We start from the raw sequence: 27,773 nt of genomic DNA, 5'->3' as shown, positions 1-27,773 counted from the left end.
AGCAAAATGACGGACGTGGAGGAAAACGTGCCCCTGAAGGACCCTGGCGATGCAGAGAGCGGGCCCTGTAAGCCCGAAACCTCAGGACCGACCCGGGAAGACATGAGCAGCCCCAAGGACCACCCTTTCCGTAGGTCCAGCCCCGCCGGCCCCGGCCCTCGGGGTGCTTAGTGTGGGTCAGGTGGGAAGGAGCCCGCGGCGCCGCACTTCTCTATCCCCCTTTTTCCTCATCCCCCCCCCCCGCCCCCAATCTCTACTTTCAGGCCCCAGGCCCTCTGTTGACCAGAAGATCTTCAGAGTTTTTAGTCCTGAAGAAAGGTGTGACCCAAGAGCGATTTCTTGAATCTGACAAGATGTGAGGTTGAGTCAGTTCAGAGCCAACTTTGTATTCTTTTATTTTGAATTTGTAGGTGGAAAATGGCAGACACCTGGGGTAGATCTTAAAGAACGGAAATGGTCCCAGATGGGCATTGTGTTCTCTCGGCGCTTCGTTGACTGCATTAGTAATGCTGCTCTGGCCTCATACTCTTTAGCTCATACTATAAGAGATGTTCTTTTATAGTTCCAATTGGGGCACAAAGTATCTTCCACACTTTACGTCTCATCTCACTGGGACTCATACAGCATTTCCCTTGTAATAATCACCAGGCAATTTCAGCAGTCATCAATCTGAAGGCCTGTCCACGTGCAACAAACTGCGTTAAATTCTTTAAATTCAATCGCATTTCTTTCTCTTGTAGCCACACGGGGTCGCTGCTGGTTAAGGAAAAGCAGCAAATGGGTTGCTTTGGAATCCTGATTTAGGCAATACAACTCTCTAACCTGAATAACCAAACTCCTCTTTTTTTAAATAATTTCGAAATTTTATATATCAGGTTGACTTGGTTAAGTTACCAAATTATCTTGAAAATGTCTTTGTCCTTGGGATCTGGGTTTTAAAAATCTATTTTAGTTTTTACCTCTAATTTCTCTTTGAACCCTCCCTGTTCCTGAATTTTACAGCTGTAGGAGTTGCATAGTGCTATGGTACTTTTGAGCGACAACAATCTTGTCAAAGCAGGCTATGAGCTTTGGTTTGTTGTAGTTGGGAAGTGTTTCTGTGTATTTTCCTCAGTCCTTCAATAAGCTGCTACAAGCAGCTCAATCTCCCTTTGAAGATTTTCTCTTTGTTCTGATTTTGCATTACTGAATTAGCAGTACGTCTGTTTGCATATTTGACTGTGTTTTGCCATTTTGGCCAAAACTGAAGACTTGAGAGAGACTGTAAAAATAAAGGGAACTTCCCGTCCACCTAAGGTTCAGTTCACCTTTACATTACCTAAACGGAAACTCTGCTGGTGGCTTTTTGGTAAATTTTACAATCACCTTTTACCCTTAACTTTTTATTTCGATATATTTCAAATCTGTTGAAAAGTAAAAAAAAAAAAAACGAATGCCCACATTAACATTTGCCACACTGTTTTTTTCTCTTATTGTATTTTACGTATGTATTTTTTCTTTCTTGAAGTTATAGTCATGACTTTACCTCTAAATATTTCATGTCTCTTCTAAGAACAAAGGCATTCTCTTATGAAACCTCTTTTCTGCAATTTTTCCTTTTTACATTTTTAAACCTTTTTGCTTATGGAAAACTTAAACATATACAAAAGTAGAGAGATTGGAATAATGAACCCCCATTTACTCATCACCCAACTTCAACAATTATCAACTCATGGCCAATCTTAGTTCATTTATATCCCCTCCACATCTTGGAGCCAAATACTTTTTTTGTGAACAAATTTTGAAGCTTCATTGAAAGAGAGTGAGAAAATATGATTTATTGTGTGCAACACTTTTATATCAAGTAATAATAACTACCATGTACGCCAATTATGTAAGAATGCTATCAGGTAGGTCTGTACTAAGAACTTAGAATAGTGGTTGCCAAATGCCAGAGCTGGTTTGTGACAAAATTCTTAGCATACTGTGTGAAATGAAATAAAGATATTGTAATGAGTTTTTCCTAAAGCTAAATTGATTCAATTTTCAGGACTAGTCTTTTTTCTGACTGTATTCCCTTTCCACTTTTTGGGAGTTTATCCTTTTTCTTTTGTGAAATGGTTTTGGTGGTGGTAGAGTGGAATTTTTTTTTCTTGGTTGCACCAGGTCTTAGTTGCGGCTTGCGGGCTCCTTAGTTGCAGCTCACCAGCTCCTCAGTTGTGGCATGCACACTTTTAGTTGTGACATACATGTGGGATCTAGTTCCCTGACGAGGGATTGAACCAGGGCTCCCTGCATTGGGAGCACAGAGTCTTAACCACTGCTCCACCAGGGAAGTACCTACAGTGGATTTTTTTATTTGCTTATTTCATACTATCCATACCTGACAGAACAAAAAGTTTGCAAGCTGTCGTCAGTTGCTCAAAATCTTTTTGGATATTTACTAGTCTGTGAAATCCTGAATTCTGGAAACTACTTTAAAAGACCAAGTGAGATTGATGCCATTCAGTACCCTCTGTGTGGAGAATTTGACTTCCATCAGAGGCAGGAAGAGGAGAGTGGAATCGTAATATCCTTAGATAAACGTTATTTTTGCAAATCACAAATTATTTCTGTGCCACTTCATTATTTTATTTCTTAAGAGAAAAGTTTTTAATCAGTTTCACTTTGTTTTTTTATAAGATAGCTTCTTTGTCCTCCCTTACCCCCATGCTGGGCTACTGAGAGGCTCTGTCATGGGGCCTAGAGTTCAGAAAACATAACTGACTGGAATGGTCGAATGAGTGTGTATAAACTCACTGTGATGAATCTCAATTTGGAGCCTACTCCGTGGAGTGAATCTCTGAATAAAATAGAAATTCAGACTTCTTTGAATTCACTGGTGTCCCCCATAAGTTCTTTTTTTTCAGTTGAGGTATAAGTGACATGGAACATTAGTTTCAGGTGTACCTCATTATGTTCTTTCTGTCACAGGTCTGATAGATACAGTTAATGATGTTTCCAAGCTGAGCAAGGAGAGTGGGATGAATCATGATTTCCACATGGAAGAGAAGGTTTTGCCTCCAAGCAGGTACAGGCTCTTCTAATTTTCCCATTTTATTCATCCTGGTATAGGCATTTAGCACTAATGGATTCTGACCAGACTCAAAGCATTTTTATTTAATAACACAATCAGTGCTTGAATCTAAGCCGTTAGAGGTCTCAGCAACTGAAACAGAAGAGTAATAAATTGTAATTATTATTATCAGAGGGTCAAGAAGCAAATGTTATTTAACCAGTGAATAAACCCAAGCAATTTTTGGGATGTTCACTTTGGGACCCCCACTTAATAATAAAATAGTTAGGGTGGATTTCAGATCTTCTCTGACAGATGGGGAGGAATTAGCCTGTAGTAGCTATCTATTGCTGCATGACAAATTACCCCAAAACTCATCAGCTAAAACAGTGTTCATTATCTCACAGTTTCTGTGGGTCAGGGATTACGGACGTGGCTTCACTGTGTGCTCTACCAGTCTGTTGATGTTGGCCTGAGCTGCCCTCAGTTCCTTGCCACCTGGGCCTCTCCATAGGGCGGTTCACAAAACAGCAGCTGCCTTCCCTCAACCAGGGTGAGAAAGCGAGAGAGTAAGTGGGTGAGAGATGGTGCCCAAGACAGAAGCCACGGTCTTTTTGTTACGTAACCTCAGGGGTGACGTCCGTGGCCTCTGCTACATTCTGTTTGCTAGAAAGGAACCCATAAATCCAGACCACACTCCAGGGTACAGAATTACACCAGGGTGTGAATACCAGGGATCTAGATCTTTGGGGTCATTTTATTGGTATTGGTTGCCTACCACATGGCTCCTGTCTTATCAGTTACTCTCTATGTGATCACAGATTTAAACAGGCACAGATAAAAAGATCAACTTTCTCATTGTGGTGTTTTCAACTGCCCCCTCAACTCCTCACCCGCACCCCCATTCCCCACTTCATAAATCAGCTTAATTTGTGAATCAAGATCAGAACCCTGTTGATGAGGAATGCTCCCCCACCCCCATCAAGCCTTATTTTTCATTCTTCTTAGTTATATTGACATTGCAATAAATAAGAACCATTCCGTAAGTATGACTTGCTGCTTTATTGGCAGTTAAGTGGGTAAATTCATTGTCAGATTTTACATTTTAAAACAGTTCTGATTTCCCATCAATAGACAGATATGTGATGGCAGCTTGTGATAAGTCAATTTCCTTAAATGTTTTTGTCATTTGTCAGCTTCAGGGACTCTTACTAAAGTGCTGTTCTCTGCCACAAGTTGCTGCCCTGGTCTTCCTGGTCTGATCTGCTCTTGCCAGCAAATGTCCATGTCAAGCACAGCTTCTCTGGGAACAGGTTTTCACCAAAACCCAGATCCTCTAGCATCTCTCTCACTGCTCAGATGTTTCTGTTGCTGGCAGGAGAGGAGGAAAAAAGAGTAGAGGAAATGAGAGAGGGAGAAATGAAGCAGGGGAAATAGTACTATTCAGAGCTGGGTTTTCAAGTAAGGTAATACAAAATTTATATCAGGAAAAAGGTTGAAATCGAGTTTGAGGTCACTCCTTATTGGCAGTTGGCTTTACTTTGGGCTCATAGGATGAAGGTAATTACAATTGTAGGTTCCTAAGGGAAATCCCATGTTTGGGCATTCATTCATCAGGCATTTGTTGAGTCCTTATTATGTGGCAGGAAAAATGTTGAGTTCTGGGGATAGAGGTAGCTACAGCTATAAATAAATAAGACACTGTCTTTGCTGTCAAGAAGCTTTTGTAAGAGAGGCAGATGAATAACAGAAAGTGACTGATAAGTTCTCTCAGAGCTGTGTGAATAGAGTGCTATGACTGATAAGTTCTCTCAGAGCTGTGTGAATAGAGTGCTATGAAAGTTCTCAGCTGCCTAAAAATCAAAGAAGATTTGCCTATGGAGGAAGATTTAGCCTATGATGACTTGAGTCTTAGAGGTGGTCTGGGTGGGAAGGAATGCTCCTGGCAGAGGAATCATGTTGGAGGCACAGTGGTGTGAACTGAACAAGTATCTTGATGTGATTGAGCCCAGGGTATTGTGAGGTAGGAGGAGGTAAATTTGAAAGGGAGGTAGAGCAATATCAGGAAGGGTCATATGAGCTGTGTATACTGCTGGTGATGGGAAGCCCCAAAGGACTTTGAGCATGACCTCATGATCGGAGTTGCATCTTAGAAAAATCATTGATTTTAGGATGAATTGGTGGGGAACAGATTAAAAAGGGACAAGACTGAAGACAGAGGGACCAGTTAATGGCCTAATGTAGTAGTCCAGGTAAGTAGTCCAGGTAAGATGATGGTAGGAGGGGATGGATTCCAGAGACATTTAAAAAGCAAAATTTATGGAACTTGGAAGATGGGTTGGACAAATAGGGTGAGGGGAAAAGCTTTAAGAACAATTACAGTACACAACAGACTATTAGATTATAGTTGGTTACCTCTGCTGATTGCGATTGGTGTGTTGGGAGAGGAATCCTGATTTTTGTTTTATTCATCTTTGTATTGCTTTTGTTTGTTTTACAAGGAGCATGCGTTACTAAGGGGGGATGTTTAATGCCAGAAAACCAATCACTATTTGGCAATGACTAGGTACAGACTCAGAATTTTCAAATGATTCTTTTTCTTCTTATTAGTCTAACTGTATAGGTCAGAGAAATCATTTAAATAAAGGTCAGAGGAAAATTAATTCCTTTTAAAATATTAATAGACGATTTTTTAGCATAGTTTAGTTTTACAGAAAAGTGATGGAAAATAGAGTTCTCACGTTCCCCTTTTTCTCCTGCACACAGTTTCCTCTATTATTTATATTTTATATCAATGTAGTATATTTGTTACAATTGATGATCCAGTATTAATACATTATTATTAACTCAAGTTTACACTGGTGTTCACTTTTCGTGTTGTATATTCTGTGGGTTTTGAAAAATGTATAACGACATGTGTTCACCATTTCTGTATCACACAGAGTAATTTCACTGCCCTAAAAATCCCCTGTGTTCGACCTATTCGTCCTTCCCTCCCTCACTCTGAAACCCTTGGCAACCACTGATCTTTTTACAGTCTCCATAGGTTTTTCTGAATTTCTTATAGTTGGAATCATATAGTATGTAGCCTTTTCAGATTGGATTCTTTCAATTAGCAATATGCATTTAAGGTTCCTCCATGTCTTTTGGGGGCTGGATAGTGCATTTCTTTTTAGTGTTGACCTCTTGGTTGCTTCCAAGTTTTGGCATTTATCAATAAAGCTGCTATAAATGTCCATGTGCAGGTTTTTGTGTGGACATAAGCTTTCAACTCATTTGAGTAAATACCAGGGAGCACTATTGTTGGATTGTATGGAAAGAGTATGTTTAATTTTGTTAGAAACTGTGGAACCATCTTCCAGAGTGACGGTCTTAACACTTTGCATTCCTACCAGCAATGAATGAGAGTTCCTGTTGCTCCCCGTCCTTGTCAGCATTTGGTATTGTCAGTGTTTTGGATTTTGGCTATTCTAATAGGTGTGTAGTGGTATCTCATTGTTACTTTAATTTACAATTCCCTAATGAGATGTGAGGTTGAGCATCTTTTCATATGCTTATATGCCATTTGTATATATATCAATACTTTGGTGAGGTGTCAGTTCAGACCTTTCCCTGTTTTAAAATTGGGTTGTTTTATTGTTGAATTTTAAGAGTTCTTTGTATATTTTGGATACTAGTGCTTTATCAGATATGTGCTTTGTGAAGATTGAAGCTTGCCTTGTCATTCTCTTGTCTCTCACAGAGCAGTTCTTAATTTTAATGAAGCCCAACTTACCAATTTTTTCTTTCATGGATCTTTCTTTTGGTGTTGTATCTAAAAGGTCGTTGCCAAACCCAAGATCACCTAGATTTCTCCTGTTATCTTCTAGAAGTTTTAGAGTTTTATGTTTTACATTTAGGTCTGTGATCTATTTGTGGAAGGTGTAAGATCTGTATCTAGATTCATTTTTTTGCATGTGGATGTCCAGTTGTTCCAGCACCATTTGTTGAATAGACTATCCTTTCTAATTGAATTACCTTTGCTTCTGGTTTTTGTTTGTTTTTAACGTTTTTAAAAATAATTTATTTATTTATTTTTGGCTGCATTGGGTCTTCGTTGCTGTGCGTTGGCTTTCTCTAGTTGGCTAGTGGGGGCTACTCTTTGTTGCGGTGCGTGGGCTTCTCAGTGCGGTGGCTTCTCTTCTTGTGGAGCATGGGCTCTAGGCGCGTGGGCTTCAGTAGTTGCAGTACGCGGGCTCAGTAGTTGTAGCTCACAGGCTTTAGAGCACAGGCTCAGTAGTTGTGACGCATGGGCTTAGTTGCTCTGCGGCATGTGGGATCTTCCTGGACTAGGGATCGAACCTATGTCCGCTGCATTGGCAGATTCTTACCTATTGTGCCACCAGGGAAGTCCCTTTTTTTTTTTTTTTTTGAGTGGGGGGAAAAAGATGGATATTTCTGGCTTCCATGACTGGCTACATGGTAGTGCCATTGAAATTGGGAATACAGGAGGAACAGGTTTGGAAGGGGAAGATAGTGAATTCAATTTTCGACCTGCTGATTTGGAAGTATCTATAGATATTCAGGTGTTATCAAAGAAGGAAAATCCTTTCCTAGATTTTAGGTCTATAACAAAGTGAAAGATCATTTAGTTCATTGCTATATGTATACATAAAGGGAAACTAAGTCACATCTTTTCTAAGCTAAATGCAAAATCAGTGCTAAAGTTCAGCCCGATCTCTATTCAGGGTTCTTCCTACTACAGAGGGCGGGCTGTGCTGGAACCACAAGGAGCCCTTCTGAGAGGTTGTGCTGGTGCCCTGACATCCAAGTTTAACCCCAGCTTATTTAGCTCTGCTACTGTCCAAACATAGTTCCTGGCCTTTCCCTGTCTGTATAATGGTCTTTGATCATATCAAACACTGTTTGGGGCTTAGGAGATAATGACCTTTTGGCAATTTTTGAGTAGAGAAAGTAATTTGTTCATTTAACCTTCTTACAGTCTGGAAGGCAGGGTCAAGGAGACAACGCACAATGCCTTTTGGGATCATCTGGAAAAGCAATTATTAGCTATTCCTCCAGACTTCAGCTGTGCTCTTGAGTTCCTAAGAGAAATTAAAGAGGTGAGTGACGAACCTTTTATTTGTAGATGTAAAGTTCCTAGACAGCCCCCACTCCCTGGAATGTCAGTGGCTAGCAAATCCTAACTGAACATGGTCCATGAATCAGTCAGAGTCTAATCAATAGACAGAAATCACACAGTCATTTCAACAAAGAAGTTTTAATATAAAAATTATTATAACAGGGAATTGGAGAAATGAAGGCTTTGGGCTAGTAAGAAGCAAAGAAAACTCTACTGGAATATCATACATAAGGAGAATTCTTTCTCATCCCCAGGGGATGGGGAAAACCCAAGGACCCAGTTACTCATTTGAGGGCATGTCTGTGCCAGGGGAGGTTGCTGGCCTGTGTGTGCTGCTGACCGCCATGTACTGCAGGAGCTGGCCCTGGAGAAGCAGCCACTTTCTCTGCAGAGTCCAGCACTAGAGAAGCCTCTCAGCTCTAGGAGCCAGCTGCCTGCAGAGCCACATGTATGTACTATAGGAACCTGCCATGTGAGCATTCCAGAACCAGGAAGAAAAGCTCTTGCCTTTTGCAATGTCTTTCTAGTATGTGGTAGATACACCCTAAGGTGACCCCCAGTGATCCATGCCCTTGTATAATCCTCTCTCCTTGAGTGTGGATGAGATCTAAAACTTACTTTTAATCACTAGAATATGGCAAAGGTGATGGGATGTTACTCCCAGGATTACATTTCATTATGTAAGACTTTATCTTAGAAAGCTGGAGAGAGAGACTTTCCAGCTGGCCTTGAAAAAGCAAACAGGTAGGGACTTCCCTGGCGGCGCAGTGGTTAAGAATCTGCCTGCCGGGCTTCCCTGGTGGCGCAGTGGTTGAGAGTCCGCCTGCCGATGCAGGGGACACGGGTTCGTGCCCCGGTCCGGGAAGATTCCACATGCCGCGGAGCGGCTGGGCCCGTGAGCCATGGCCGCTGAGCCTGCGCGTCTGGAGCCTGTGCTCCGCAACGGGAGAGGCCACAACAGTGAGAGGCCCGCGTACCGCAAAAAAAAAAAAAAAAAAAAAAAAAGACATAGCTATATGTCTTACAAGTTCTTATCCTTTTCCCCAAATGAGGAAACTCACATTCCCAACAGTTATAACCGTTGCTGTCTATGATATACCTCATATTCAGTCATAGTCTCACTGAATATTACCTACAGGCTAAACTGTAAAATTTAACTTCCAACAACCTGTGTATAAAATAATAATGGAGGTTCCTTAAAAAACTAAAAATAGAGCTATCATATGATTCTGCAATCCCACTCCTGGGCATATATCCAGAGAAAACCATAATTCAAAAGATACGTGCACCCCAAATGTTCACTGCAGCACTATTTACAATAGCCAGGACATGGAAGCAACCTTAATGTCCATAGACAGATGAATGGATAAAGAAGATATGGTACACATATACAATGGAATATTACTCATCCATAAATGAAGAATGAAATAATGCCATTTGCAGCAATGTATACACACTACTATATATAAAACAGAAAATCATCAAGGACCTACTGTATAGCACAGAGAACTCTACTCAATTATTCTGTAATAACCTAAATGGGAAAGGAATCTGAAAAAGATATATGTATAACTGAATCACTTTGCTGTACACCTGAAACTGACAAAACTTGTAAATCAACTATACTCCAATATAAAATAAAAATTAAAAAAAATAATAATGGGAAGGAGAGAGAAGAAAATGGTTAGCATATACAAATAAAGCCATGCTTATAACAAGCAAAGAGAAAATGTATGGTCTTCGTTTCTGTAATTGGTCCTGAGGCTGTAGTTGGTATCTATGGCTTCATTTTACTAGTCATTCCATATTTCCCTTGTCCTTAGCTGCTGGGGTTCTTTATCTGATGGAGTGACTCAAACCTTCATTGCCAAAGAGTCTGAGTCCTTGGGCGTTTTGCTTTTGTTGTTTGTATGTTGTGGTTTTCCCTTGACCTAAATTATTGGGTATGGAAGTATCAAAAGGTACCTTAGAACCTGCTGGGTTCCAGACACAGTCCTTGTTCCCATTGTGTAGCAGCAACCCAGTTTCTCCTTAGTACTCACGATCAATTACTCTAGTCCATAGAGGAACTCCTTTTTTACCTTGTTGGTTCAGTGTTATAGGGAGCCCAAAATGACCAGGGGGTAGTCTCATCTTCTAATTCATTGGAACCAATGTAAGCATTCCTCCCAAATCAGCAGAGCCCAAAGTTGGCAGGAGGGGAAATAAAAATTCTGCAAGTAGGTTATTAGATATAATGGTGAGAGGAACCAGTCCTACTTCCACCCCTTGATTCCTGGGACCATGTATTCTGGCTTTAGGGAATAGCACTGCATAGTGGTTTTGATTCAAAGTGTATATTGCATCTTATAAGACAGAACCTCTTCCTTTCAGGATATTATCTCTCAACTAATGCTGTAACTGAGTCTTCAATAAGCCATTCCACTTTTCAGTTAAGACCAGTCGACTCTCCGTGAGGGGTATGTGGGTATGAACCCATTGCTGTACTTTCTTGGCTGTAAAATGAGTTCCTTGATTAGATGCAATGCTGTGGGGCATACCAGGACCCAGGACAGAGGATAAGGCATTCTGTGAAATTTTGTGAGTATATGGATGTTGGTGCTGACAGAAGTAGTGCAGACAGGGAAGACAGCTCCATATTCAGAATGCGTCTATTCCATTGAGGGTGAATCTCCGCCCCCTCCACGAAGGAAGAGATCCAGAGAAATCATCCGCTACAAGGTGGCTGGCTGATCCTCCCTGGGGAATGGTGCCACATTACCAACTTAGTTGTTTGTGCTTTTTAGGATTTTTTTTATTATGGTAAACAAAATTTTTACCGTTTTAATAATGTTAAGTGTTACAATTCAGTGGCATTAAGTACATTCACAGTGTGGTGCAGTCATCACCACTGTCCATTTCCAGTACGTTTCATCTTCCCACATAGAAACTCTACCCATTAAACAGTAACTCTTCAGACCCCTTTTCCCCCAGTGCCTGGTAACTTCTATATTACCTTCTGTCTCTAGGAATTTGACTACTCTAGATTCCTCATATAAGTGGAATCATACAACATTTGTCCTTTTACATATGGCAAATTTTACTTAGCATGTTTTCAAGGTTCATCCACATTGCAGTGTGGATCAGAACTTCGTCCCTTTTTATGGCTGAAGATATTCCATTGTATGGATATACCACATTTTGTTTATCCATTCATTTGTTGTTTTGGTTTGGTTTGGTTTTGGCCACGTCACATCTTAGTTGCAGCACCTTCAGTTGCAGCATGCGGGATTTTTTTTTTCACATCTTTATTGGAGTATAAATGCTTTACAAGGTTGTGTTAGTTTCTGCTGTATAACAAAGTGAATCAGCTATATGTATACATATATCCCCATATCCCCTTCCTCTTGAGGCTCCCTCCCACTCTCCCTATCCCATCCCTCTAGGTTGTCACAGAGCATCAAGTTGACCTCCTTGTGCTATGCAGCAGCTTCCCACTAGCCATCCATTTTACATTTGGTAGTGTATATATGTCAGTGCTACTGTCTCACTTAATCCCAGCTTCCCCTTCCCCCCCCATGCCCTCAAATCCATTCTCTACGTCTGTGTCTTTATTCCTGCCCTGCCACTAGGTTCATCAGTGCTGCTTTTTTAAAAATTCCATATGTATGTGTTAGCATACGGTATTTGTTTTTCTCTTTCTGACTTATTTCACTCTGTATGACAGATTCTAGGTCCATCCATCTCACTACAAATAACTCAGTTTCGTTCCTTTTTATGGTTGAGTAATATTCCATGTATATATGTGCCACATCTTCTTTATTCATCTGTTGATGGCCATTTAGGTTGCTTCCATGTCCTGACTATTGTAAATAGAGCTTCAGTGTACATTGTGGTGCATATATCTTTTTGAATTATGGTTTTCTCAGTGTATATGCCCAGTAGTGGGATTGCTGGGTCATATGGTAGTTCTATTTTTAGTTTTACAAGGAACCTCCATACTGTTCTCCGTAGTGGCTGTATCAATTTACATTCCCACCAACAGTGCAGGAGGGTTCCCTTTTCTCCACACCCTCTCCAGCATTTATTGTTTCTAGATTTTTTTTTGATCCACTTTCCTTTTATTTATTTTTTGAATTTTATTTTATTTATTTTTTATACAGTAGGTTCTTATTAGTTATCCATTTTATACGTATTAGTGTATATATGTCAATCCCAATTGCCCAATTCATCATACCACCACCGCCCCCCACCGCTTTCCTCCCTTGGTGTCCATACGTTTGTTCTCTATATCTGTGTCTCTATTTCTGCCCTGCAGACCAGTTCATCTGTACCATTTTTCTAGTTTCCACGTATATGCATTAATATACGATATTTGTTTTTCTCTTTCTGACTTACTTCACTCTGTATGACAGTCTCTAGATCCATCCACGTCTCTACAAATGACCCAATTTCTTCCTTTTTATGGCTGAGTAATATTCCATTATATATATGTTCCACATCTTTTTTTAAAAAAAATAAATTTATTTATTTATTTACTTATTTTTGCCTGCGTTGGGTCTTCGTTGCTGCACGCAGGTTTTCTCTAGTTGTGGCAAGCGGGGGCCACTCCTTGCTGCAGTGCGCAGGCCTCTCACTGTGGTGGCCTCTCTTGTTGCAGAGCATGGGCTCTAGGCGTGTGGGCTTCAGCAGTTGTGGCTCGCAGGCTCCAGAGTGCAGGATCAATAGTTGTGGCACACGGGCTTAGCTGCTCCACGGCATGTGGGATCTTCCCAGAGCAGGGCTCAAACCCATGTCCCCTGCATTGGCAGGCAGATTCTTAATCACTCTTAGGGCTAAACTCTAAAGCTATTTGACTTAAAGCTGGAAGCTGGTCCATCAAAGGATGTTAGAAGTACAAAACACAGGTCCCCTCTACACAGCTTCGGATTCGGCAATTAGCTTGAAAAGACTGCTGGTCTTGGTGGGTCTCCTGGGGAGGTGGGGTTGGCTGTGGCTCATGCTGGGGCCATAAAAGCTGGTGGCAGATATACTGGGGATTATTCATCTGCCACCACATCTTCTTTATCCATTCGTCTGTTGGAGGGCATTTAGGTTGCTTCCATGACCTGGCTATTGTAAATAGAGCTGCAATGAACATTGGGGTGCATGTGTCTTTTTGAATTATGATTTTCTCAGGGTATATGCCCAGTAGCAGGATTGCTGGGTCATATGGTAGTTCTATTTTTAGTTTTTCAAGGAACCTCCATACTGTTCTCTACAGTGGCTCTATGAATTTACATTCCCACCAACAGGGCAGGAGGGTTCCCTTTTCTCCACACTCTCTCCAGCATTTATTGTTTGTAGATTTTTTGATGATGGCCATTCTGACTGGTGTGAGGTGATACCTCATTGTGGTTTTGATTTGCATTTCTCTAATGATTAATGATGTTGAGCATTTTTTCATGCATTTGTTGGCCATCTGTATGTCTTCTTTGGAGAAATGTCTATTTAGGTCTTCTGCCCATTTTTGAATTGGGTTGTTTGTTTTTGTGGTATTGAGCTGCATGAGCTGCTTGTATATTTTGGAGATTAATCCTTATCAGTTGCTTCGTTTGCAAATATTTTCTCCCATTCTGAGGGGTGTCTTTTCGTCTTGTTTATGGTTTCCTTTGCTGTGCAAAAGCTTTTAAGTTTCATTAGGTCCCATTTGTTTATTTTTGTTTTTATTTCCCTTATTCTAGGAGGTGGGTCAAGAAGGATCTTGCTGTGATTTATGTCATAGAGTGTTCTACCTATGCTTTCCTCTAAGAGTTTTATAGTGTCTGGCCTTACATTTAGGTCTTTAATCCATTTTGAGTTTATTTTTGTGTTTGGTGTTAGGGTGTGTTCTGATTTCATTCTTTTACATGTATCTATCAATTTTTCCCAGCACCACTTACTGAAGAGGCTGTTTTTCCTCCATTGTATATTCTTGCCTCCTTTGTCAAAGATGAGGTGATCATATGTGCATGGGTTTATCTTTGGGCTTTCTATTCTCTTCAGGATCTTTTTTTAGTTGTGGCATGTGGACTCTTAGTTGCACCATGTGGGATCTAGTTTCCTGACCAGGGATTGAACCCGGGCCCCCTGCATTGGGACCACGAGTCTTAGCCACTGGACCACCAGGGAAGTCCCCATTCATCTGTTGATGGACATTTGTGTTTTCACATTTTTGCTGTTGGGAGTAGTGCTGCTATGAACATTTGTGTACAAGTCTTTGTTTGAACATCTCTTTTCCAGTCTTTGGAATATATACCCTGGAGTGGAATTGTTGAGTCATGTGATAATTCTATATTTAATTTATTGAGAAATCACTAAACTGTTTTCCACAGTGACTTACCATTTTACATTCCCACCAGAAGTGTATGAGTATTCCAATTTCTCCACATTTTCACTTATTTTTCAACATTTATTTTCCTTTTCTAAAAAAAAGTATAGATCTTCCCATGGCACAGCCTGTATGAAGTGGAATCTTAATGTGGTTTTGATTTGCATTTCCCTAGTGGCTAATGATGTTGAGCATCTTCATGTGCTTGATGCCCTCTTCTGCATCATCTTTGGAGAAATATTTACTCAAGTCCTTTGCCCATTTTAAAATTGAGTTGTCTTTTTGTTGTTGAGTTGTAAGAGTTCCTTAAACATTCTGGATAGTTGACCCTTGTCTGATAACTGATTTGCAGATGTTGTCTTCCATTCTGTGGGTAGTTTTTTCACTTTCTTGATAGTGTACCTTGATGCACAAAAGTTTTAATTTTAATGAAGCCCCATTTATCCAGTCTATGGTTGCTTCTGCTTTTGGTGTCATATCTTATGAAATCTAAGATTATGAAGATTTACTCCTATTTTCTTCTGAGAATTTCAGAATTTTAGCTCTTACGTTTAGGTCTTCCACCCATTTTGAGTTAATTTTTTATTTGGTGTAGGTAAGGTTCAACTTCATTCTTTTTTTTTTTTTTTTTTTTTTTGCGGTACGCAGGCCTCTCACTGTTGTGGCCTCTCCTGTTGCGGAGCACAGGCTCCGGATGCGTAGGCTCAGCAGCCATGGCTCACGGGCCCAGCCGCTCCGCAGCATGTGGGATCCTCCCGGGCCGGGGCACGAACCCGTGTCCCCTGCATCGGCAGGTGGACTCTCAACCACTGCACCACCAGGGAAGCCCCAACTTCATTCTTTTGCATGTGGATATCCAGTTTCCCCAGTAACATTTGTTGAAAAGACTGTCCTTTCCCCATTGAATGGTCTTGGCGTTGTTCTCAAAAATCATTTGACCATATGTCCAGGTTTTATTTCTGGGCCGTCTATTCTAATCTGGTCTGTATGTCTGTCCTTGTACCTGGACATGCTTGGTCTCTTATGGGTCATTTTCATCTGATAATAGATTGCTGTGGTGCATGTCCAGTCTTGTGGCTAGGTAGTTCAGACAACACCGAGTTCCTGGTGGGAATCTCAGGCCACATGGTCACCCAGTGTCCTGTGATGCGGTGTTTACTTTCTGCCAAGGGTCAGGCACAAGCCAGAAACTGTTTCTCAAAAGGCAAATAGTTATCTGCAGAAGAGGGCATAGATTTGCTCCCAAATCCTAGAAGTCTGTGCTGTGATGTTCCTGTTGGTGTTTGCCAGGGCTCTGGACAGCATCCTTACTTGCCATGGACACTTCAAGTATCATTGAGTCTGCTGGATCAGGCCTAAATGGTAGAGTCACTTGTATAGCAGCCTGAACTTGCTGCAGAGCCTAGTCTTACTTGGTTCCACTTGAAATTAGCAACCTTGTGAGTGACTCTAAATGAGTGTCGCAGTAGCAATCTCAGATGTGGTGTATGTTGCCTACCACATCCACAAAGTCCTACAAGTGTTGTGCCTTTTTTCATGATGGGTGGTTTGAGGTACAGCAACTTACTTTTCATCTTGGAGTGGAAAGCTTGACTGAGCGCTCAGACCACTGAAACTCTAGCAACTGCACTGAGGTCACCAGCTGCCCAATTCTTGTAGGGATTATCTGCCATCCTCTAGTTTGCATGTTTTTCTAAGGCATCTAAGGTACTTCCTACTTTCTGCTCATCAAATCCAGTGGACATATGGCCATTTGAGTTCAAACCTCACTCATGGTACAGATTTTGTATCAGTCAGGGTCCAATCAGGCAAAAGAAACCACATAGTAATTCGAACAAAGAGAAGCCGCTGCGCTGCAGGAGCTTGCTAGCAGGAGCACACCAGACCCAGGAAGGAAGACGTCTTCCTCTTGCATTGTCTCTTTAGCACCATCTACTATGACAACTTAACATTGTGCCAGCCAGCAAAGGAAAAATATTTAAAGGGCCCAGCACCATTTTCTCAGAGTAGGCACTGATGGGTAGATTTGGAATTGAGAGGCTCCAAGTGGATGACTGGTATACTTTGTCATTTAAATGGATAGTATGGAGCAACTTTTATTTGTTTAAGATGCAGCTAAACAGTTGGGATCTTGCTGTGACAACACAGTGTTTCATTAAATTAACCCTATCCCTAACCACCACCAAAGTCTAGATGTTACAGAGCCACAGAGATGAATAAGAGAGTCTCTGTCCACAGGGGACTTATACTTTTGGGTTAATAGTCTATTTCAAGGGACTTTTTAATTTTAATTTTATACTTCAAGATTTTTTTTTAATTCATTTTTTATACAGCACGTTCTTATTAGTCATCCATTTTATACACATCAGTGTATACATGTCAATCCCAATCTCCCAATTCATCACCCCACCACCACCCCCCACTGCCACTTTCCCCCCTTGGTGTCCATACGTTTGTTCTCTACATCTGTGTCTCAATGTCTGCCCTGCAAACTGGTTCATCTGTACCATTTTTCTGGGTTCCACATATATGAGCTAACACAAGATATTTGTTTTTCTCCTTCTGACTTACTTCACTCTGTATGACAGTTTATAGGTTCATCCACGTCTCTGCATATGACCCAATTCCCTTCCTTTTTATGGCTGAGTACTATTCCATTGTATATATCTACCACATCTTCTTTATCTATTCATCTGTCGATGGGCATTTAGGTCACTTCCGTGTCCTGGCTATTGTAAATAGTGCTGCAATGAACATTGTGATACATGTTTCTTTTTGAATTATGGTTTTCTCAGGGTATATGCCCAGTAGTGGGATTGCTGGGTCATATGGTAATTCTATTTTTAGTTTTTTAAGGAACCTCCGTACTGTTCTCCATTGTGGCTGTATCAATTTACATTCCCACCAACAGTGCAAGAGGGTTCCCTTCTCTCCACACCCTCTCCAGCATTTGTTGTTTGTAGATTTTCTGATGATGCCCATTCTAACTGGTGTGAGGTGTTACCTCACTGTAGTTTTGATTTGCATTTCTCTAATAATTAGTGATGTTGAGCAGCTTTTCATGTGCTTCTTGGCCATCTATATGTCTCTTTGGAGAAATGTCTATTTAGGTCTTCTGCCCATTTTTGGATTGGGTTGTTTGTTTTTATAATATTGAGCTGCATGAGCTGTTTATATATTTTAGAGATGAATCCTTTGTCTATTGATTCATTTGCCAATATTTTCTCCCATTCTGAGGGGTGTCTTTTCGTCTTGTTTGTAGTTTCCTTTGCTTTGCAAATGCTTTTAAGTTTCATTAGGTCCCATTTGTTTATTTTTGGTTTTATTTCCATTACTCTAGAAGGTGGATCAAAAAAGATCTTTCTGTGATTTATGTCAAAGAGTGTCCTTCCTAAGTTTTCCTCTAAGAGCTTTATAGTGTCCGGTCTTACATTTAGGTCTCTAATCCATTTTGAGCTTATTTTTGTGTATGGTTTTATGGAGTGTTCTAATTTCATTCTTTTACATGTAGCTATCAAGTTTTCCCAGCACCACTTATTGAAGAGACTGTCTTTTCTCCATTGTATATCCTTGCCTCCTTTGTCACAGATTGGTTGACCATAGGTGCGTGGGTTTATCTCTGGGCTTTCTATCCTGTTCCATTGATCTATATTTCTGTTTTTGTGCCAGTACCATATTATCTTGATTACTGTAGCTTTGTAGTATAGTCTGAAGTCAGGGAGTCTGATTCCTCCAGCTCTGTTTTTTTCCCTCAAGACTGCTTTGGCTATTCGGGGTCTTTTGTGTCTCCATACAAATTTTAAGATGATTTATTCTAGTTCTGTAGAAAATGCCATTGGTAATTTGATAGGGATTGCATTGAATCTGTAGATTGCTTTCTGTAATATAGTTATTTTCATGATATTGATTCTTCCAATCTAAGAACATGGTATATCTCTCCATCTGTTGGTATCATCTTTAATTTCTTTCATCAGTGTCTTATAGTTTTCTGCATACAGGTCTTTTGTCTCCCTAGGTAGGTTTATTCCTAGCTGTTTTAGTCTTTTTGTTGCAGTAGTAAATGGGAGTGTTTCCTTAATTTCTTTTTCAAATTTTTCATCATTAGTGTATAGGAATGAAGGATATTTCTGTGCATTGATTTTGTATCCTGCTACTTTACCAAATTCATTGATTAGCTTTAGTAGTTTTCTGGTTGCATCTTTAGGAATCTCTATATAGGAATCTCTTTAGGAATCTCTACAGTATCATGTCATCTGCAAACAGTGACAGTTTTACTTGCTCTTTTCCAATTTGTATTCCTTTTATTTCTTTTTCTTCTCTGATTGCCGCGGCTAGGACTTCCAAAACTATGTTGAATAATAGTGGCGAGAGTGGACATCCTTGTCTTCTTCCTGATCTTGGAGGAAGTGCTTTCAGTTTTTCACCATTGAGAGTGATGTTGGCTGTGGGTTTGTCATATATGGCCTTTATTATGTTGAGGTAGGTTCCCTCTATGCTCACTTTCTGGAGAGTTTTTTATCATAAATGGGTGTTGAATCTTGTCAAAAGCTTTTTCTGCATCTATTCAGATGATCATATGTTTTTTCTTCTTCAATTTGTTAATATGGTTTATCACATTGATTGATTTGCATATATTGAAGAAGCCTTGCATCCCTGGGATAAATCCCACTTGATCATGGTGTATGATCCTTTCAATGTGTTGTTGGAGTCTGTTTGCTAGTGTTTTGTTGAGGATTTTTGCATCTATATTCATCAGTGATATTGGTCTGTAATTTTCTTTTTTTGTAGTATCTTTGTCTGGTTTTGGTATAAGGGTGATGATGGTGGCCTCATAGAATGAGTTTGGGAGTGTTTCTTCCTCTGCAATTTTTTGGGAAGAGTTTGAGAAGGATAGGTGTTAGCTCTTCTGTAAATGTTTGAAAGAAGTCTCCTGTGAAGCCATCTGGTCCTGGACTTTTGTTTGTTGGAAGATTTTTAATCAGTGTTTCAATTTCATTACTTGTGATTGGTCTGTTTGTATTTTCTATTTCTTCCTGGTTCAGTCTTGGAAGCTTATACCTTTCTAAGAATTTGTCCATTTCTTCCAGGTTGTCCATTTTATTGGCATAGAGTTTCTTGTAGTAGTCTCTTAGGATGCTTTGTATTTCTGCGGTGTCTGTTGTAACTTCTCCCTTTTCATTTCTAATTTTATTTGAGTCCTCTCACTCTTTTTCTTGATGAGTCTGGCTAATGGTTTATCAATTTTGTTTTATCTTCTCAAAGAACCAGCTTTTAGTTTTATTGATCTTTGCTATTGTTTTCTTTGTTTCTATTTCAGTTATTTCTGCTCTGACCTTTATGATTTCTTTCCTTCTGCTAACTTTGGGTTTTGTTTGTTCTTCTTTCTCCAGTTCCTTTAGGTGTAAAGTTAGATTGTTTGAGATTTTTCTTGTTTCTTGAGGTAGTCTTGTATTGCTATAAACTTCCCTCTTAGAACTGCTTTTGCTGCATCCCATAGGTTTTGGATCGTCGTGTTTTCATTTAATTTGTCTCTAGGTAGTTTTTGATTTCCTCTTTGATTTCTTCAGTGATCCTGTGGTTATTTAGTAACGTATTGTTTAGCCTCCATGTGTTTGTGTTTTTAATGTTTTTTTCCCCATAATTCGTTTCTAATCTCAAAGTGTTGTGGTCAGAAAAGATGCTTGATATGATTTCAATTTTCTTAAATTGACTGAGGCTTGATTTGTGACCCAAGATGTGATCTATCCTGGTGAATGTTCTGTGCGCACTTAAGAAAGTGTAATGTGCTGTTTTTGGATGGAATGTCCTATAAATATCAATTAAATCAATCTGGTCTATTGTGTCATTTAAAGCTTGTGTTTCCTTATTAATTGTCTGTTTGGATGATCTGTCCATTGGTATAAGTGAGGTGTTAGAAGTCCCCCACTATTATTGTGTTACTGTTGATTTCCTCTTTTATAGCTGTTAGCAGTTGCCTTATGTATTGAGGTGCTCCTATGTTGGGTGCATATATATTTATAATTGTTATATCCTCTTGGATTGATGCCTTGATCATTATGTAGTGTCCTTCCTTGTGTCTTGTAACATTCTTTATTTTAAAGTCTATTTTATCTGCTATGAGTATTGCTACTCCAGCTTTCTTTTGATTTCCATTTGCATGGAATATCTTTTTCCATCCCCTCACTTTCAGTCTGTACATGTCCCTAGGTCTGAAGTGGGTCTCTTGTAGACGGCATATATATGGGTCTTATTTTTGTATCCATTCAGCGAGCCTGTGTCTTTTTGTTGGAGCATTTAATCCATTCACGTTTAAGGTAATTATCGATATGTATGTTCCTATTACCATTTCCTTAATTGTTTTGGGTTTGTTTTTGTAGGTCCTTTTCTTCTCTTGTGTTTCCCACTTAGAGAAGTTCCTTTAGCATTTGTTGTAGAGCTGGTTTGGTGGTGCTGAATTCTCTGAGCTTTTGCTTGTCTGTAAAGCTTTTGATTTCTCCGGCAAATCTGAGTGAGATCCTTGCCGGGAAGGGTAATCTTGTTTATAGGTTCTTCCCTTTCATCACTTTAAATATGTCATGCCACCCCCTTCTGGCTTGTAGTGTTTCTGCTGAGAAATCAGCTGTTAACCTTATGTGAGTTCCCTTATATGTTATTTTTCCCTTACCGGTTTCAATAATTTTTCTTTGTCTTTAATTTTTGCCAATTTGATTACCATGTGTCTCGGCATGTTTCTCCTTGGATTTATCCTGTATGGGGCTCTCTGTTCTTCCTGGACTTGGGTGGCTATTTCCTTTCCCATGTTAGGGAAGTTTTCGACTATAATCTCTTCAAATATTTTCTCAGGTCCTTTCTCTCTCTCTTCTCCTTCTGGGACCCCTATAATGTGAATGTTGTTGCGTTTAATGTTGTCCCAAAGGTTTCTTAGGCTGTCTTCATTTCTTTTCATTTTTTTTTCTTTATTCTGTTCTGCATCAGTGAATTCCACCATTCTGTCTTCCAGGTCATTTATCTGTCCTTCTGCCTCCGTTATTCTGCTATTGATTCCTTCTAGTGTATTTTTCATTTCAGTTGTATTGTTCATCTCTGTTTGTTTGTTCTTTAATTCTTCTAGGTCTTTGCTAAACATTTCTTGCATCTTCTCGATCTTTGCCTCCATTCTTTTTCGGAGGTCCTGGATCATCTTCACTCTCATTATTCTGAATTCTTTTTCTGGAAGGTTGCCTATCTCCACTTCATTTAGTTGTTTTCCTGGGGTTTTATCTTGTCCCTTCATCCGGTACATAGCCCTCTGCCTTTTCATCTTGTCTATCTTTCTGTGAATGTGGTTTTTGTTCCACAGGCTGCAGGATTGTAGTCCATGCTTCTGCTGTCTGCCCTCTGGTGGATGAGGCTATCTAAGAGGCTTGTGCAAGTTTCCCAATGGGAGGGACTGGTGGTGGGTAGAGCTGGCTGTTGCTCTGGTGGGCACAGCTCAGTAAAACTTTAATCTGCTTGTCTGCTGATGGGTGGGGCTGGGTTTCTTCCCTGTTGGTTGTTTGGCCTGAGGCAACCCAACACAGTAGCCTACCCAGGCTCTTTGGTGGGGCTAATGGCGGACCCTGGGAGGGCTCACGCCAAGGAGTACTTCCCAGAACTTCTGCTGCCAGTGTCCTTGTTCACGGTGAAACACAGCCACCCCCCGCCTCTGCAGGAGAACCTCCAACACTAGCAGGTAGGTCTGGTTCAGTCTCCTATGGGGTCACTGCTCCTTCCCCTGGGTCCCAATGCACACACTACTTGGTGTGTGCGCTCCAAGAGTGGCGTCTCTGTTTCCCCAAGTCCTGTCGATGTCCTGCAGTCAAATCCCGCTAGCCTTCAAAGTCTGATTCTCTAGGAATTACTCCTCCTGTTGCCGGACCCCCAGGTTGGGAAGCCTCACATGGGGCTCAGAACTTTCACTCCAGTGGGTGGGCTTTTGTGGTATGTGTTCTCCAGTTTGTGAATCACCCACCCACCAGTTATGGGATTTGATTTTATTGTGATTGCGCCCCTCCTACCATCTCGCTGTGGCTTCTCCTTTGTCTTTGGATGCGGGGTGTCTTTTTTGGTGAGTTCCAGTGTCTTCTTGTCAATGATTGTTCAGCATTTAGTTGTGATTCCAGTGCTTTCGCAAGAGGGAGTGAGAGCACATCCTTCTACTCCGCCATCTTGAGCCAATCTCTCAAGGGACTTTTAACAGTTCCTTTGCCTATTTCATTCTTGCCCTTTGAAGTAAAATAATCTAAAAAATGCTTCCTTTGGTAAATTAAGAGTACCTCACCACTGTGTGATGGTGTGTATTTTATATTTGTTGTACCTTGCATTTCTTTTTACCATACCCCTTGACTCTATTCATCTCTTTATCTCAATCTGCATAGAAAATGATATACTGTTGCTATCAGTGATCCCCTAAACCCTCGAACTGCCATTGGCCCCTAAGCAAAGATAAATAATATCCTCTAGGAAATTTAGGGACCTTTTTTTTTGTTTAATTTTTATTGGAGTATAGTTGATTTACAATGTTGTGTTAGTTTCTGCTGTACAGCAGAGTGAATCAGTTATACATATACATATATCCACTCTTTTTTAGATTATTTTCCCATATAGGTCATTACAGAGTATTGAGAAGAGTTCCCTGTGCTATACAGTGGGTCCTTATTAGCTATGTATTTTATATATACTATTGTGTATATGTCAATCCCCATCTCCCAATTTATCCCCCCGCACCACTGCTGCTTTCCCCCTCGTAACCATAAGTTTGTTTTCTACAGCTGTGACTCTATTTCTGTTTTGTAAAGAGGTTCATTTGTACCATTTTTTAGATTCTACATATAAGCAGTATCATATGATCTTTGTCTTTCTCTGTCTGACTTCACTCAGTATGACACTCTCTAGGTCCATCAGTGCAAATGATATTATTTTGTTCTTTTTTATGGCTGAGTAATATTCTGCTATATATATATATATATATATATATATATATATATATATATATATATATATATATATGCATGACATCTTCTTTATCCATTCCTCTGTCAATAGACACTTAGGTTGATTCCATGTCCTGGCTAGTGTAAATAGTGCTGCAGTTGAACATTGGGGTGCATATATCATTTTGAATTATGGTTTTCTCTGGGTATACGTCCAGGAGTGAGATTGCTGGATCATATGGAAGCTGTATTTTTAGTTTTTAAAGGAACCTCCATACTATTTTCCATAACTTCTTGATCCTTAAAAGACACAGGCTGAGATGTCTTTGGCTAAAGGGATTGTCCATTAGAGAAAGTTTGGGGCTCTGAACAGAAAGCAACTTCTTTGACTTTCTTTCCTGGGCAGATCTTGCTGTCACTGCTATTACCACGCCAGAACCGCCTAAGAAGTGAGATTGAAGAAGCCCTGGACATGAACCTCCTTAAGCAGGAAGCAGAACATGGGGCCCTGAATGTCCCTCATCTCTCTAAGTACATTCTCAGCACGATGACTCTGCTGTGTGCACCAGTTCGAGATGAAGCAGTGCAGAAACTAGAGAACGTCACAGACCCTGTGCGGTTACTGAGGTGTGAAACTTGACCAGTTCCTTGAAACCTGCCTCAGCCCCTGGGCTGGGCACAGCTGGGCCAGGCACTGGGTCACAGCCTCTGTCTTGGCTGGCTCTTCCCTACTGAAGACCTGACTAACTCCTCTTTGCTCTGGTCTATTAGCTTTTCTTTTCCAAAGATGGCCTTAGATTGATTGGCCCCCTATACACCATCCTACCATAAATCATTGGAGTATGTAATCCTTTCTTCTAAGGAATTCAAACATCCCTATCCCAGGTTTTCTTATTGCATTTCACACAATATGGGGGGTAGGGATGGGAGGTTACCCCTTTTTCAGAGCTATAGAAACCATGACACAGAAAGTTAAAAAAAAAAAAAAAGTGAATTGTCCAAAAATAGCGTCAGAAATAGCATCAGCTAAAATCCCACTTCCCAGAGATTCGTCGGCATGCTGGTGTGTTTCCTTCCGCTGACTACGCTTTTTTTAGGAGACACAGAATGACTGCTGTGGAAAGGTCTGAAGGCTTTAGCATCCAGAGACTTATCTGTTCCTAGCTCTGCCACTCACTCACTCACTCACTCTGGGCCTTGGGTCCTAGGCCTCAGTGCCATCTTTTGTAAATTTAGGAGGCAGGACTAAGTTAGTTTTAAAGCCCCTCCTACCTCTAGAGCATGGTGATTTAATGATATCTTGTGTAGGTTCCCCCTCACTGGATTTCCTTTCATAGTATAAATATCTATTTCCTCCTGTGTCAGAGGAATCTTCCAGGTTCTGGGCCTGATGAAAATGGACATGGTGAACTACACTATCCGGAGCCTTCAGCCCCAACTGCAGGAACATTCCGTCCAGTGTGAACGAGCTAAATTTCAGGAACTCCTCAACAAGCAGCCTAGTATGTATATAACTCGAGGGCAGGAGCAGGGAATATGACTTTGGGTCTGACTTTAATGATGTGAGAGAGTACTCTGCCTCTTTTTAGGAGCAGAAAGTTTCTTCCTCAGATGGGGGTGGCAGAAGGAATAGTTAATCTAAGCCAGAAAGACTTCCCCCCACCAAAGCGTTTACTTACTGAGGAGGAGGAGATCTTGAATCTTCGTCCCAAGGCCTCCGGGATGTAGGAGCTGAAGATGATTACGCACTCTTCCTGTCACAGGCCTCCTCGATCACACTACCAAGTGGCTGACCCGAGCGGCGGCAGACCTCTCCACACCGCCGCCTAGCTGCCCTGACACTCCCGACTCCTCCAGTGTGGTCTGCCCCTCTCCAAGTGAGGCAGCCAACAGCCTGGAGCCCCTCAGCCCCAAAATGGTGCTGTCCCAGGGCTTCCTGAACCTCCTCCTCTGGGACCCCGAAGATGAAGAGTTCCCTGAGGTAGGACTGTGGGGGGCCTTGCCTTGTTGTCTGGGACTGAGGACTTGCATGGGGACCCTCCTCTCCTGACCCACTCTGCCTGCTTCCCCAGACCCTGCTGATGGACAGAGCCCAGCTGCAGGAGCTGGAGGCCCAGCTGCGCCAGTTAACCATCCTGGCCTCGGTCTTGCTAGTGGCCAGCAGCTTCTCTGGCAGTGTTCTGTTTGGCTCGCCTCAGTTTGTGGATAAGCTGAAACGCATAACCAAAGCCCTGATGGAGGAGTTGAAGTCCAGGTGAGTTGCATAGGTCTTTTTTAGAGTAACGACAGGTGATATGAAGGCACAGGCAGGTAATGAAGGATGCCTTACGTTCTGCAACAAACCACAGAAAGGCCCTTTGGAATCATTCACAAAGATTGTTGGTATCTTTCCATAAGTGGCCTTGAGGCTTGTAACAAAGAAAAATAAAACTTTCTTCCAAAAGGGTAGTATGGAGGATAATTTACTATAAAATGATTCATTATCTTGCTTGCTACAGAAGAGTCTTTATCTAGTTGAGTGGGCTGGTCGTACGTATCTCCAGGAGTCGGCCAGTCAGTCAGCAATGTTGATTGAATATCCACTGAGTGCAGTGTGTCACACCAAAGGAAAAAGCGGAATCAGAAGGCCAGGTTTGTCATTGTAATTGGTGAGAGTAGGACAAATGACCATGGAAAATGTCCAAGAAAGTGTTAAAAATGTGCATATATGAATAAATCCCATGGGGCTAAAGAATACTGAGTGGATACGAAACCCTTGTCCAGAGTTGATCTTATAGTTTATCTTGTTTTCTAAGAAGAAGAACATGGTATCATACAGAGAAAGAAGTCAGTATCTGGAGGGTAACAGTGAAGACACTGACCCTACCCACTGGACTCTGTGCTTCCAGGGCCTGAGGTGAGGGCAGAAGGGTGGCTGGGCATCTCCCTCACATAGGCCCAACTTCTGGTGTGGAGCTTAGGGGCTCAGGGCCACCCCTGGGTACCAGCTTACTCTCCTTCGCGGTCTAGGCCTGAGGAGGAGGCTATGCTGACTGTGAGTGAACAGGTGTCTCAGGAAATCCATCAGAGCCTCCAGAACATGGGCCTTGCTGCTCTGAGCAGCGACAACACAGCATCGCTGATAGGAGAGCTCCAGAACATCACCAAGAAGGAGAACTGTGTCCACAGTGTCATTGGTGAGCATGCCTGTGGGGTGGTGGGAATGCTGAGGGGAGAGCCAGTCCCCCCACTGGAAGGTACTTACTGAACCATATAACCACAAAGGACATGATGATTGGGCAAGTCACTGTGTAGGTTTTAGTTGTTGCATAATGCTGGGTTGAAAATATATCCCTTTTAGTTTAAAGACTGACTCTATGGTTGAAGGAAGATTTGTACCAGGAATTCATGGCTTCTAGGTATGGCATACTGTCCAGCCAATCTGGTTAAGTCATCCCTGGCCTTCTGGGTCATTTTTGGCTGCAGTCTAAGACATGTGACACCCACTCCCTGCCAACAAGAAGATGATGCCGAATTAGGCTGGAGGACATGTTCCCAAAGCAGGGGTTTCCCCTGTCCCATGTTGGAATGGTGGCCATGAACTTGACCTTGCTCTTAACCTACCTCAGCCATCTGAAGGGTCAGTCAAAGATCCTCCTGTTATGTCAAATACCAGGATTTAACTGATGAATACTCAAGGAATCTTTTGAATAGACATGTGCTAGCCCACTAGTTTTGCATCTTTGCTTTGTCCTTGGGAGTTAGGTAGCAGCCCCCTTCCCAAACAAAACAAATTTCCTTATGTCTAGGTGAGTGGGTAGGCCAGTGAATATCTCAGTTAACTTTGAACTTGGGTGAGTAGAGTGCAGGGGGCAGTGTTTCTCCCTGAAAGTTGTTTGCTCTTTCCCTTCTCACTGTCTATTCCTGCTCACAGGTCAGCGGATCCACTTGTTCCTCAAATGCTGTTTGGTTCTTGGTGTGCAGCGGTCTCTGCTAGACCTCCCTGGAGGCCTTACACTCATTGAGGCAGAGCTGGCAGAACTGGGCCAGAAGTTCGTCAGCTTAACACACCACAATCAGCAGGTGTTTGGGCCCTTCTACATGGAGATCTTAAAAACCCTCATCCCCCCAGCCCAGGCACTGGAGACAGAAGTGGGGTCTCTCTGATGGCACTGGCTCCAAGCCCTGGTACCTTGGACCCAGGAGAGAAGCCCATCATTCTCTTGGGGTGACATCACCAGTGACCAGCAGAGCAGCAAGCCCTCTCCCCGTCTGCAGCCAGTGCACTGCGCTGCAGTGGCCAAGCGTGTAACCACTGGCTGGCCCAGACTCATTCACTAATAAACTTCTGAACTGCAA

At 41.5% G+C, this 27,773-nt stretch overlaps 1 protein-coding gene across 5 annotated transcripts; it reads left to right on the top strand.

The window, feature by feature from the left end:
* On the top strand, positions 1–27,773 carry TCP11 (t-complex 11). 5 transcript variants are annotated; one of them, XM_065884852.1, is made up of 9 exons: positions 1–130; positions 2,953–3,049; positions 8,016–8,136; positions 23,842–24,062; positions 24,801–24,937; positions 25,199–25,416; positions 25,508–25,689; positions 26,445–26,611; positions 27,349–27,773. In XM_065884852.1, exons 1-9 carry the CDS (start codon positions 7–9, stop codon positions 27,579–27,581), a joined length of 1,500 nt encoding a protein of 499 aa, XP_065740924.1. In that variant the 5' UTR covers positions 1–6; the 3' UTR covers positions 27,582–27,773. The 5 variants fall into 5 exon arrangements, with proteins under 5 accessions (XP_065740924.1, XP_065740922.1, XP_065740926.1 ...); XM_065884850.1 differs by having other exon boundaries at positions 2,923–3,049; XM_065884854.1 differs by lacking the exon at positions 1–130 and having other exon boundaries at positions 2,961–3,049; positions 27,547–27,581.

The sequence above is a fragment of the Phocoena phocoena genome, chromosome 10, assembly GCF_963924675.1.
Source record: "Phocoena phocoena chromosome 10, mPhoPho1.1, whole genome shotgun sequence".
NCBI lineage: Eukaryota > Metazoa > Chordata > Mammalia > Artiodactyla > Phocoenidae > Phocoena > Phocoena phocoena.
This window is presented reverse-complemented; position numbering and strand designations above follow the sequence as displayed.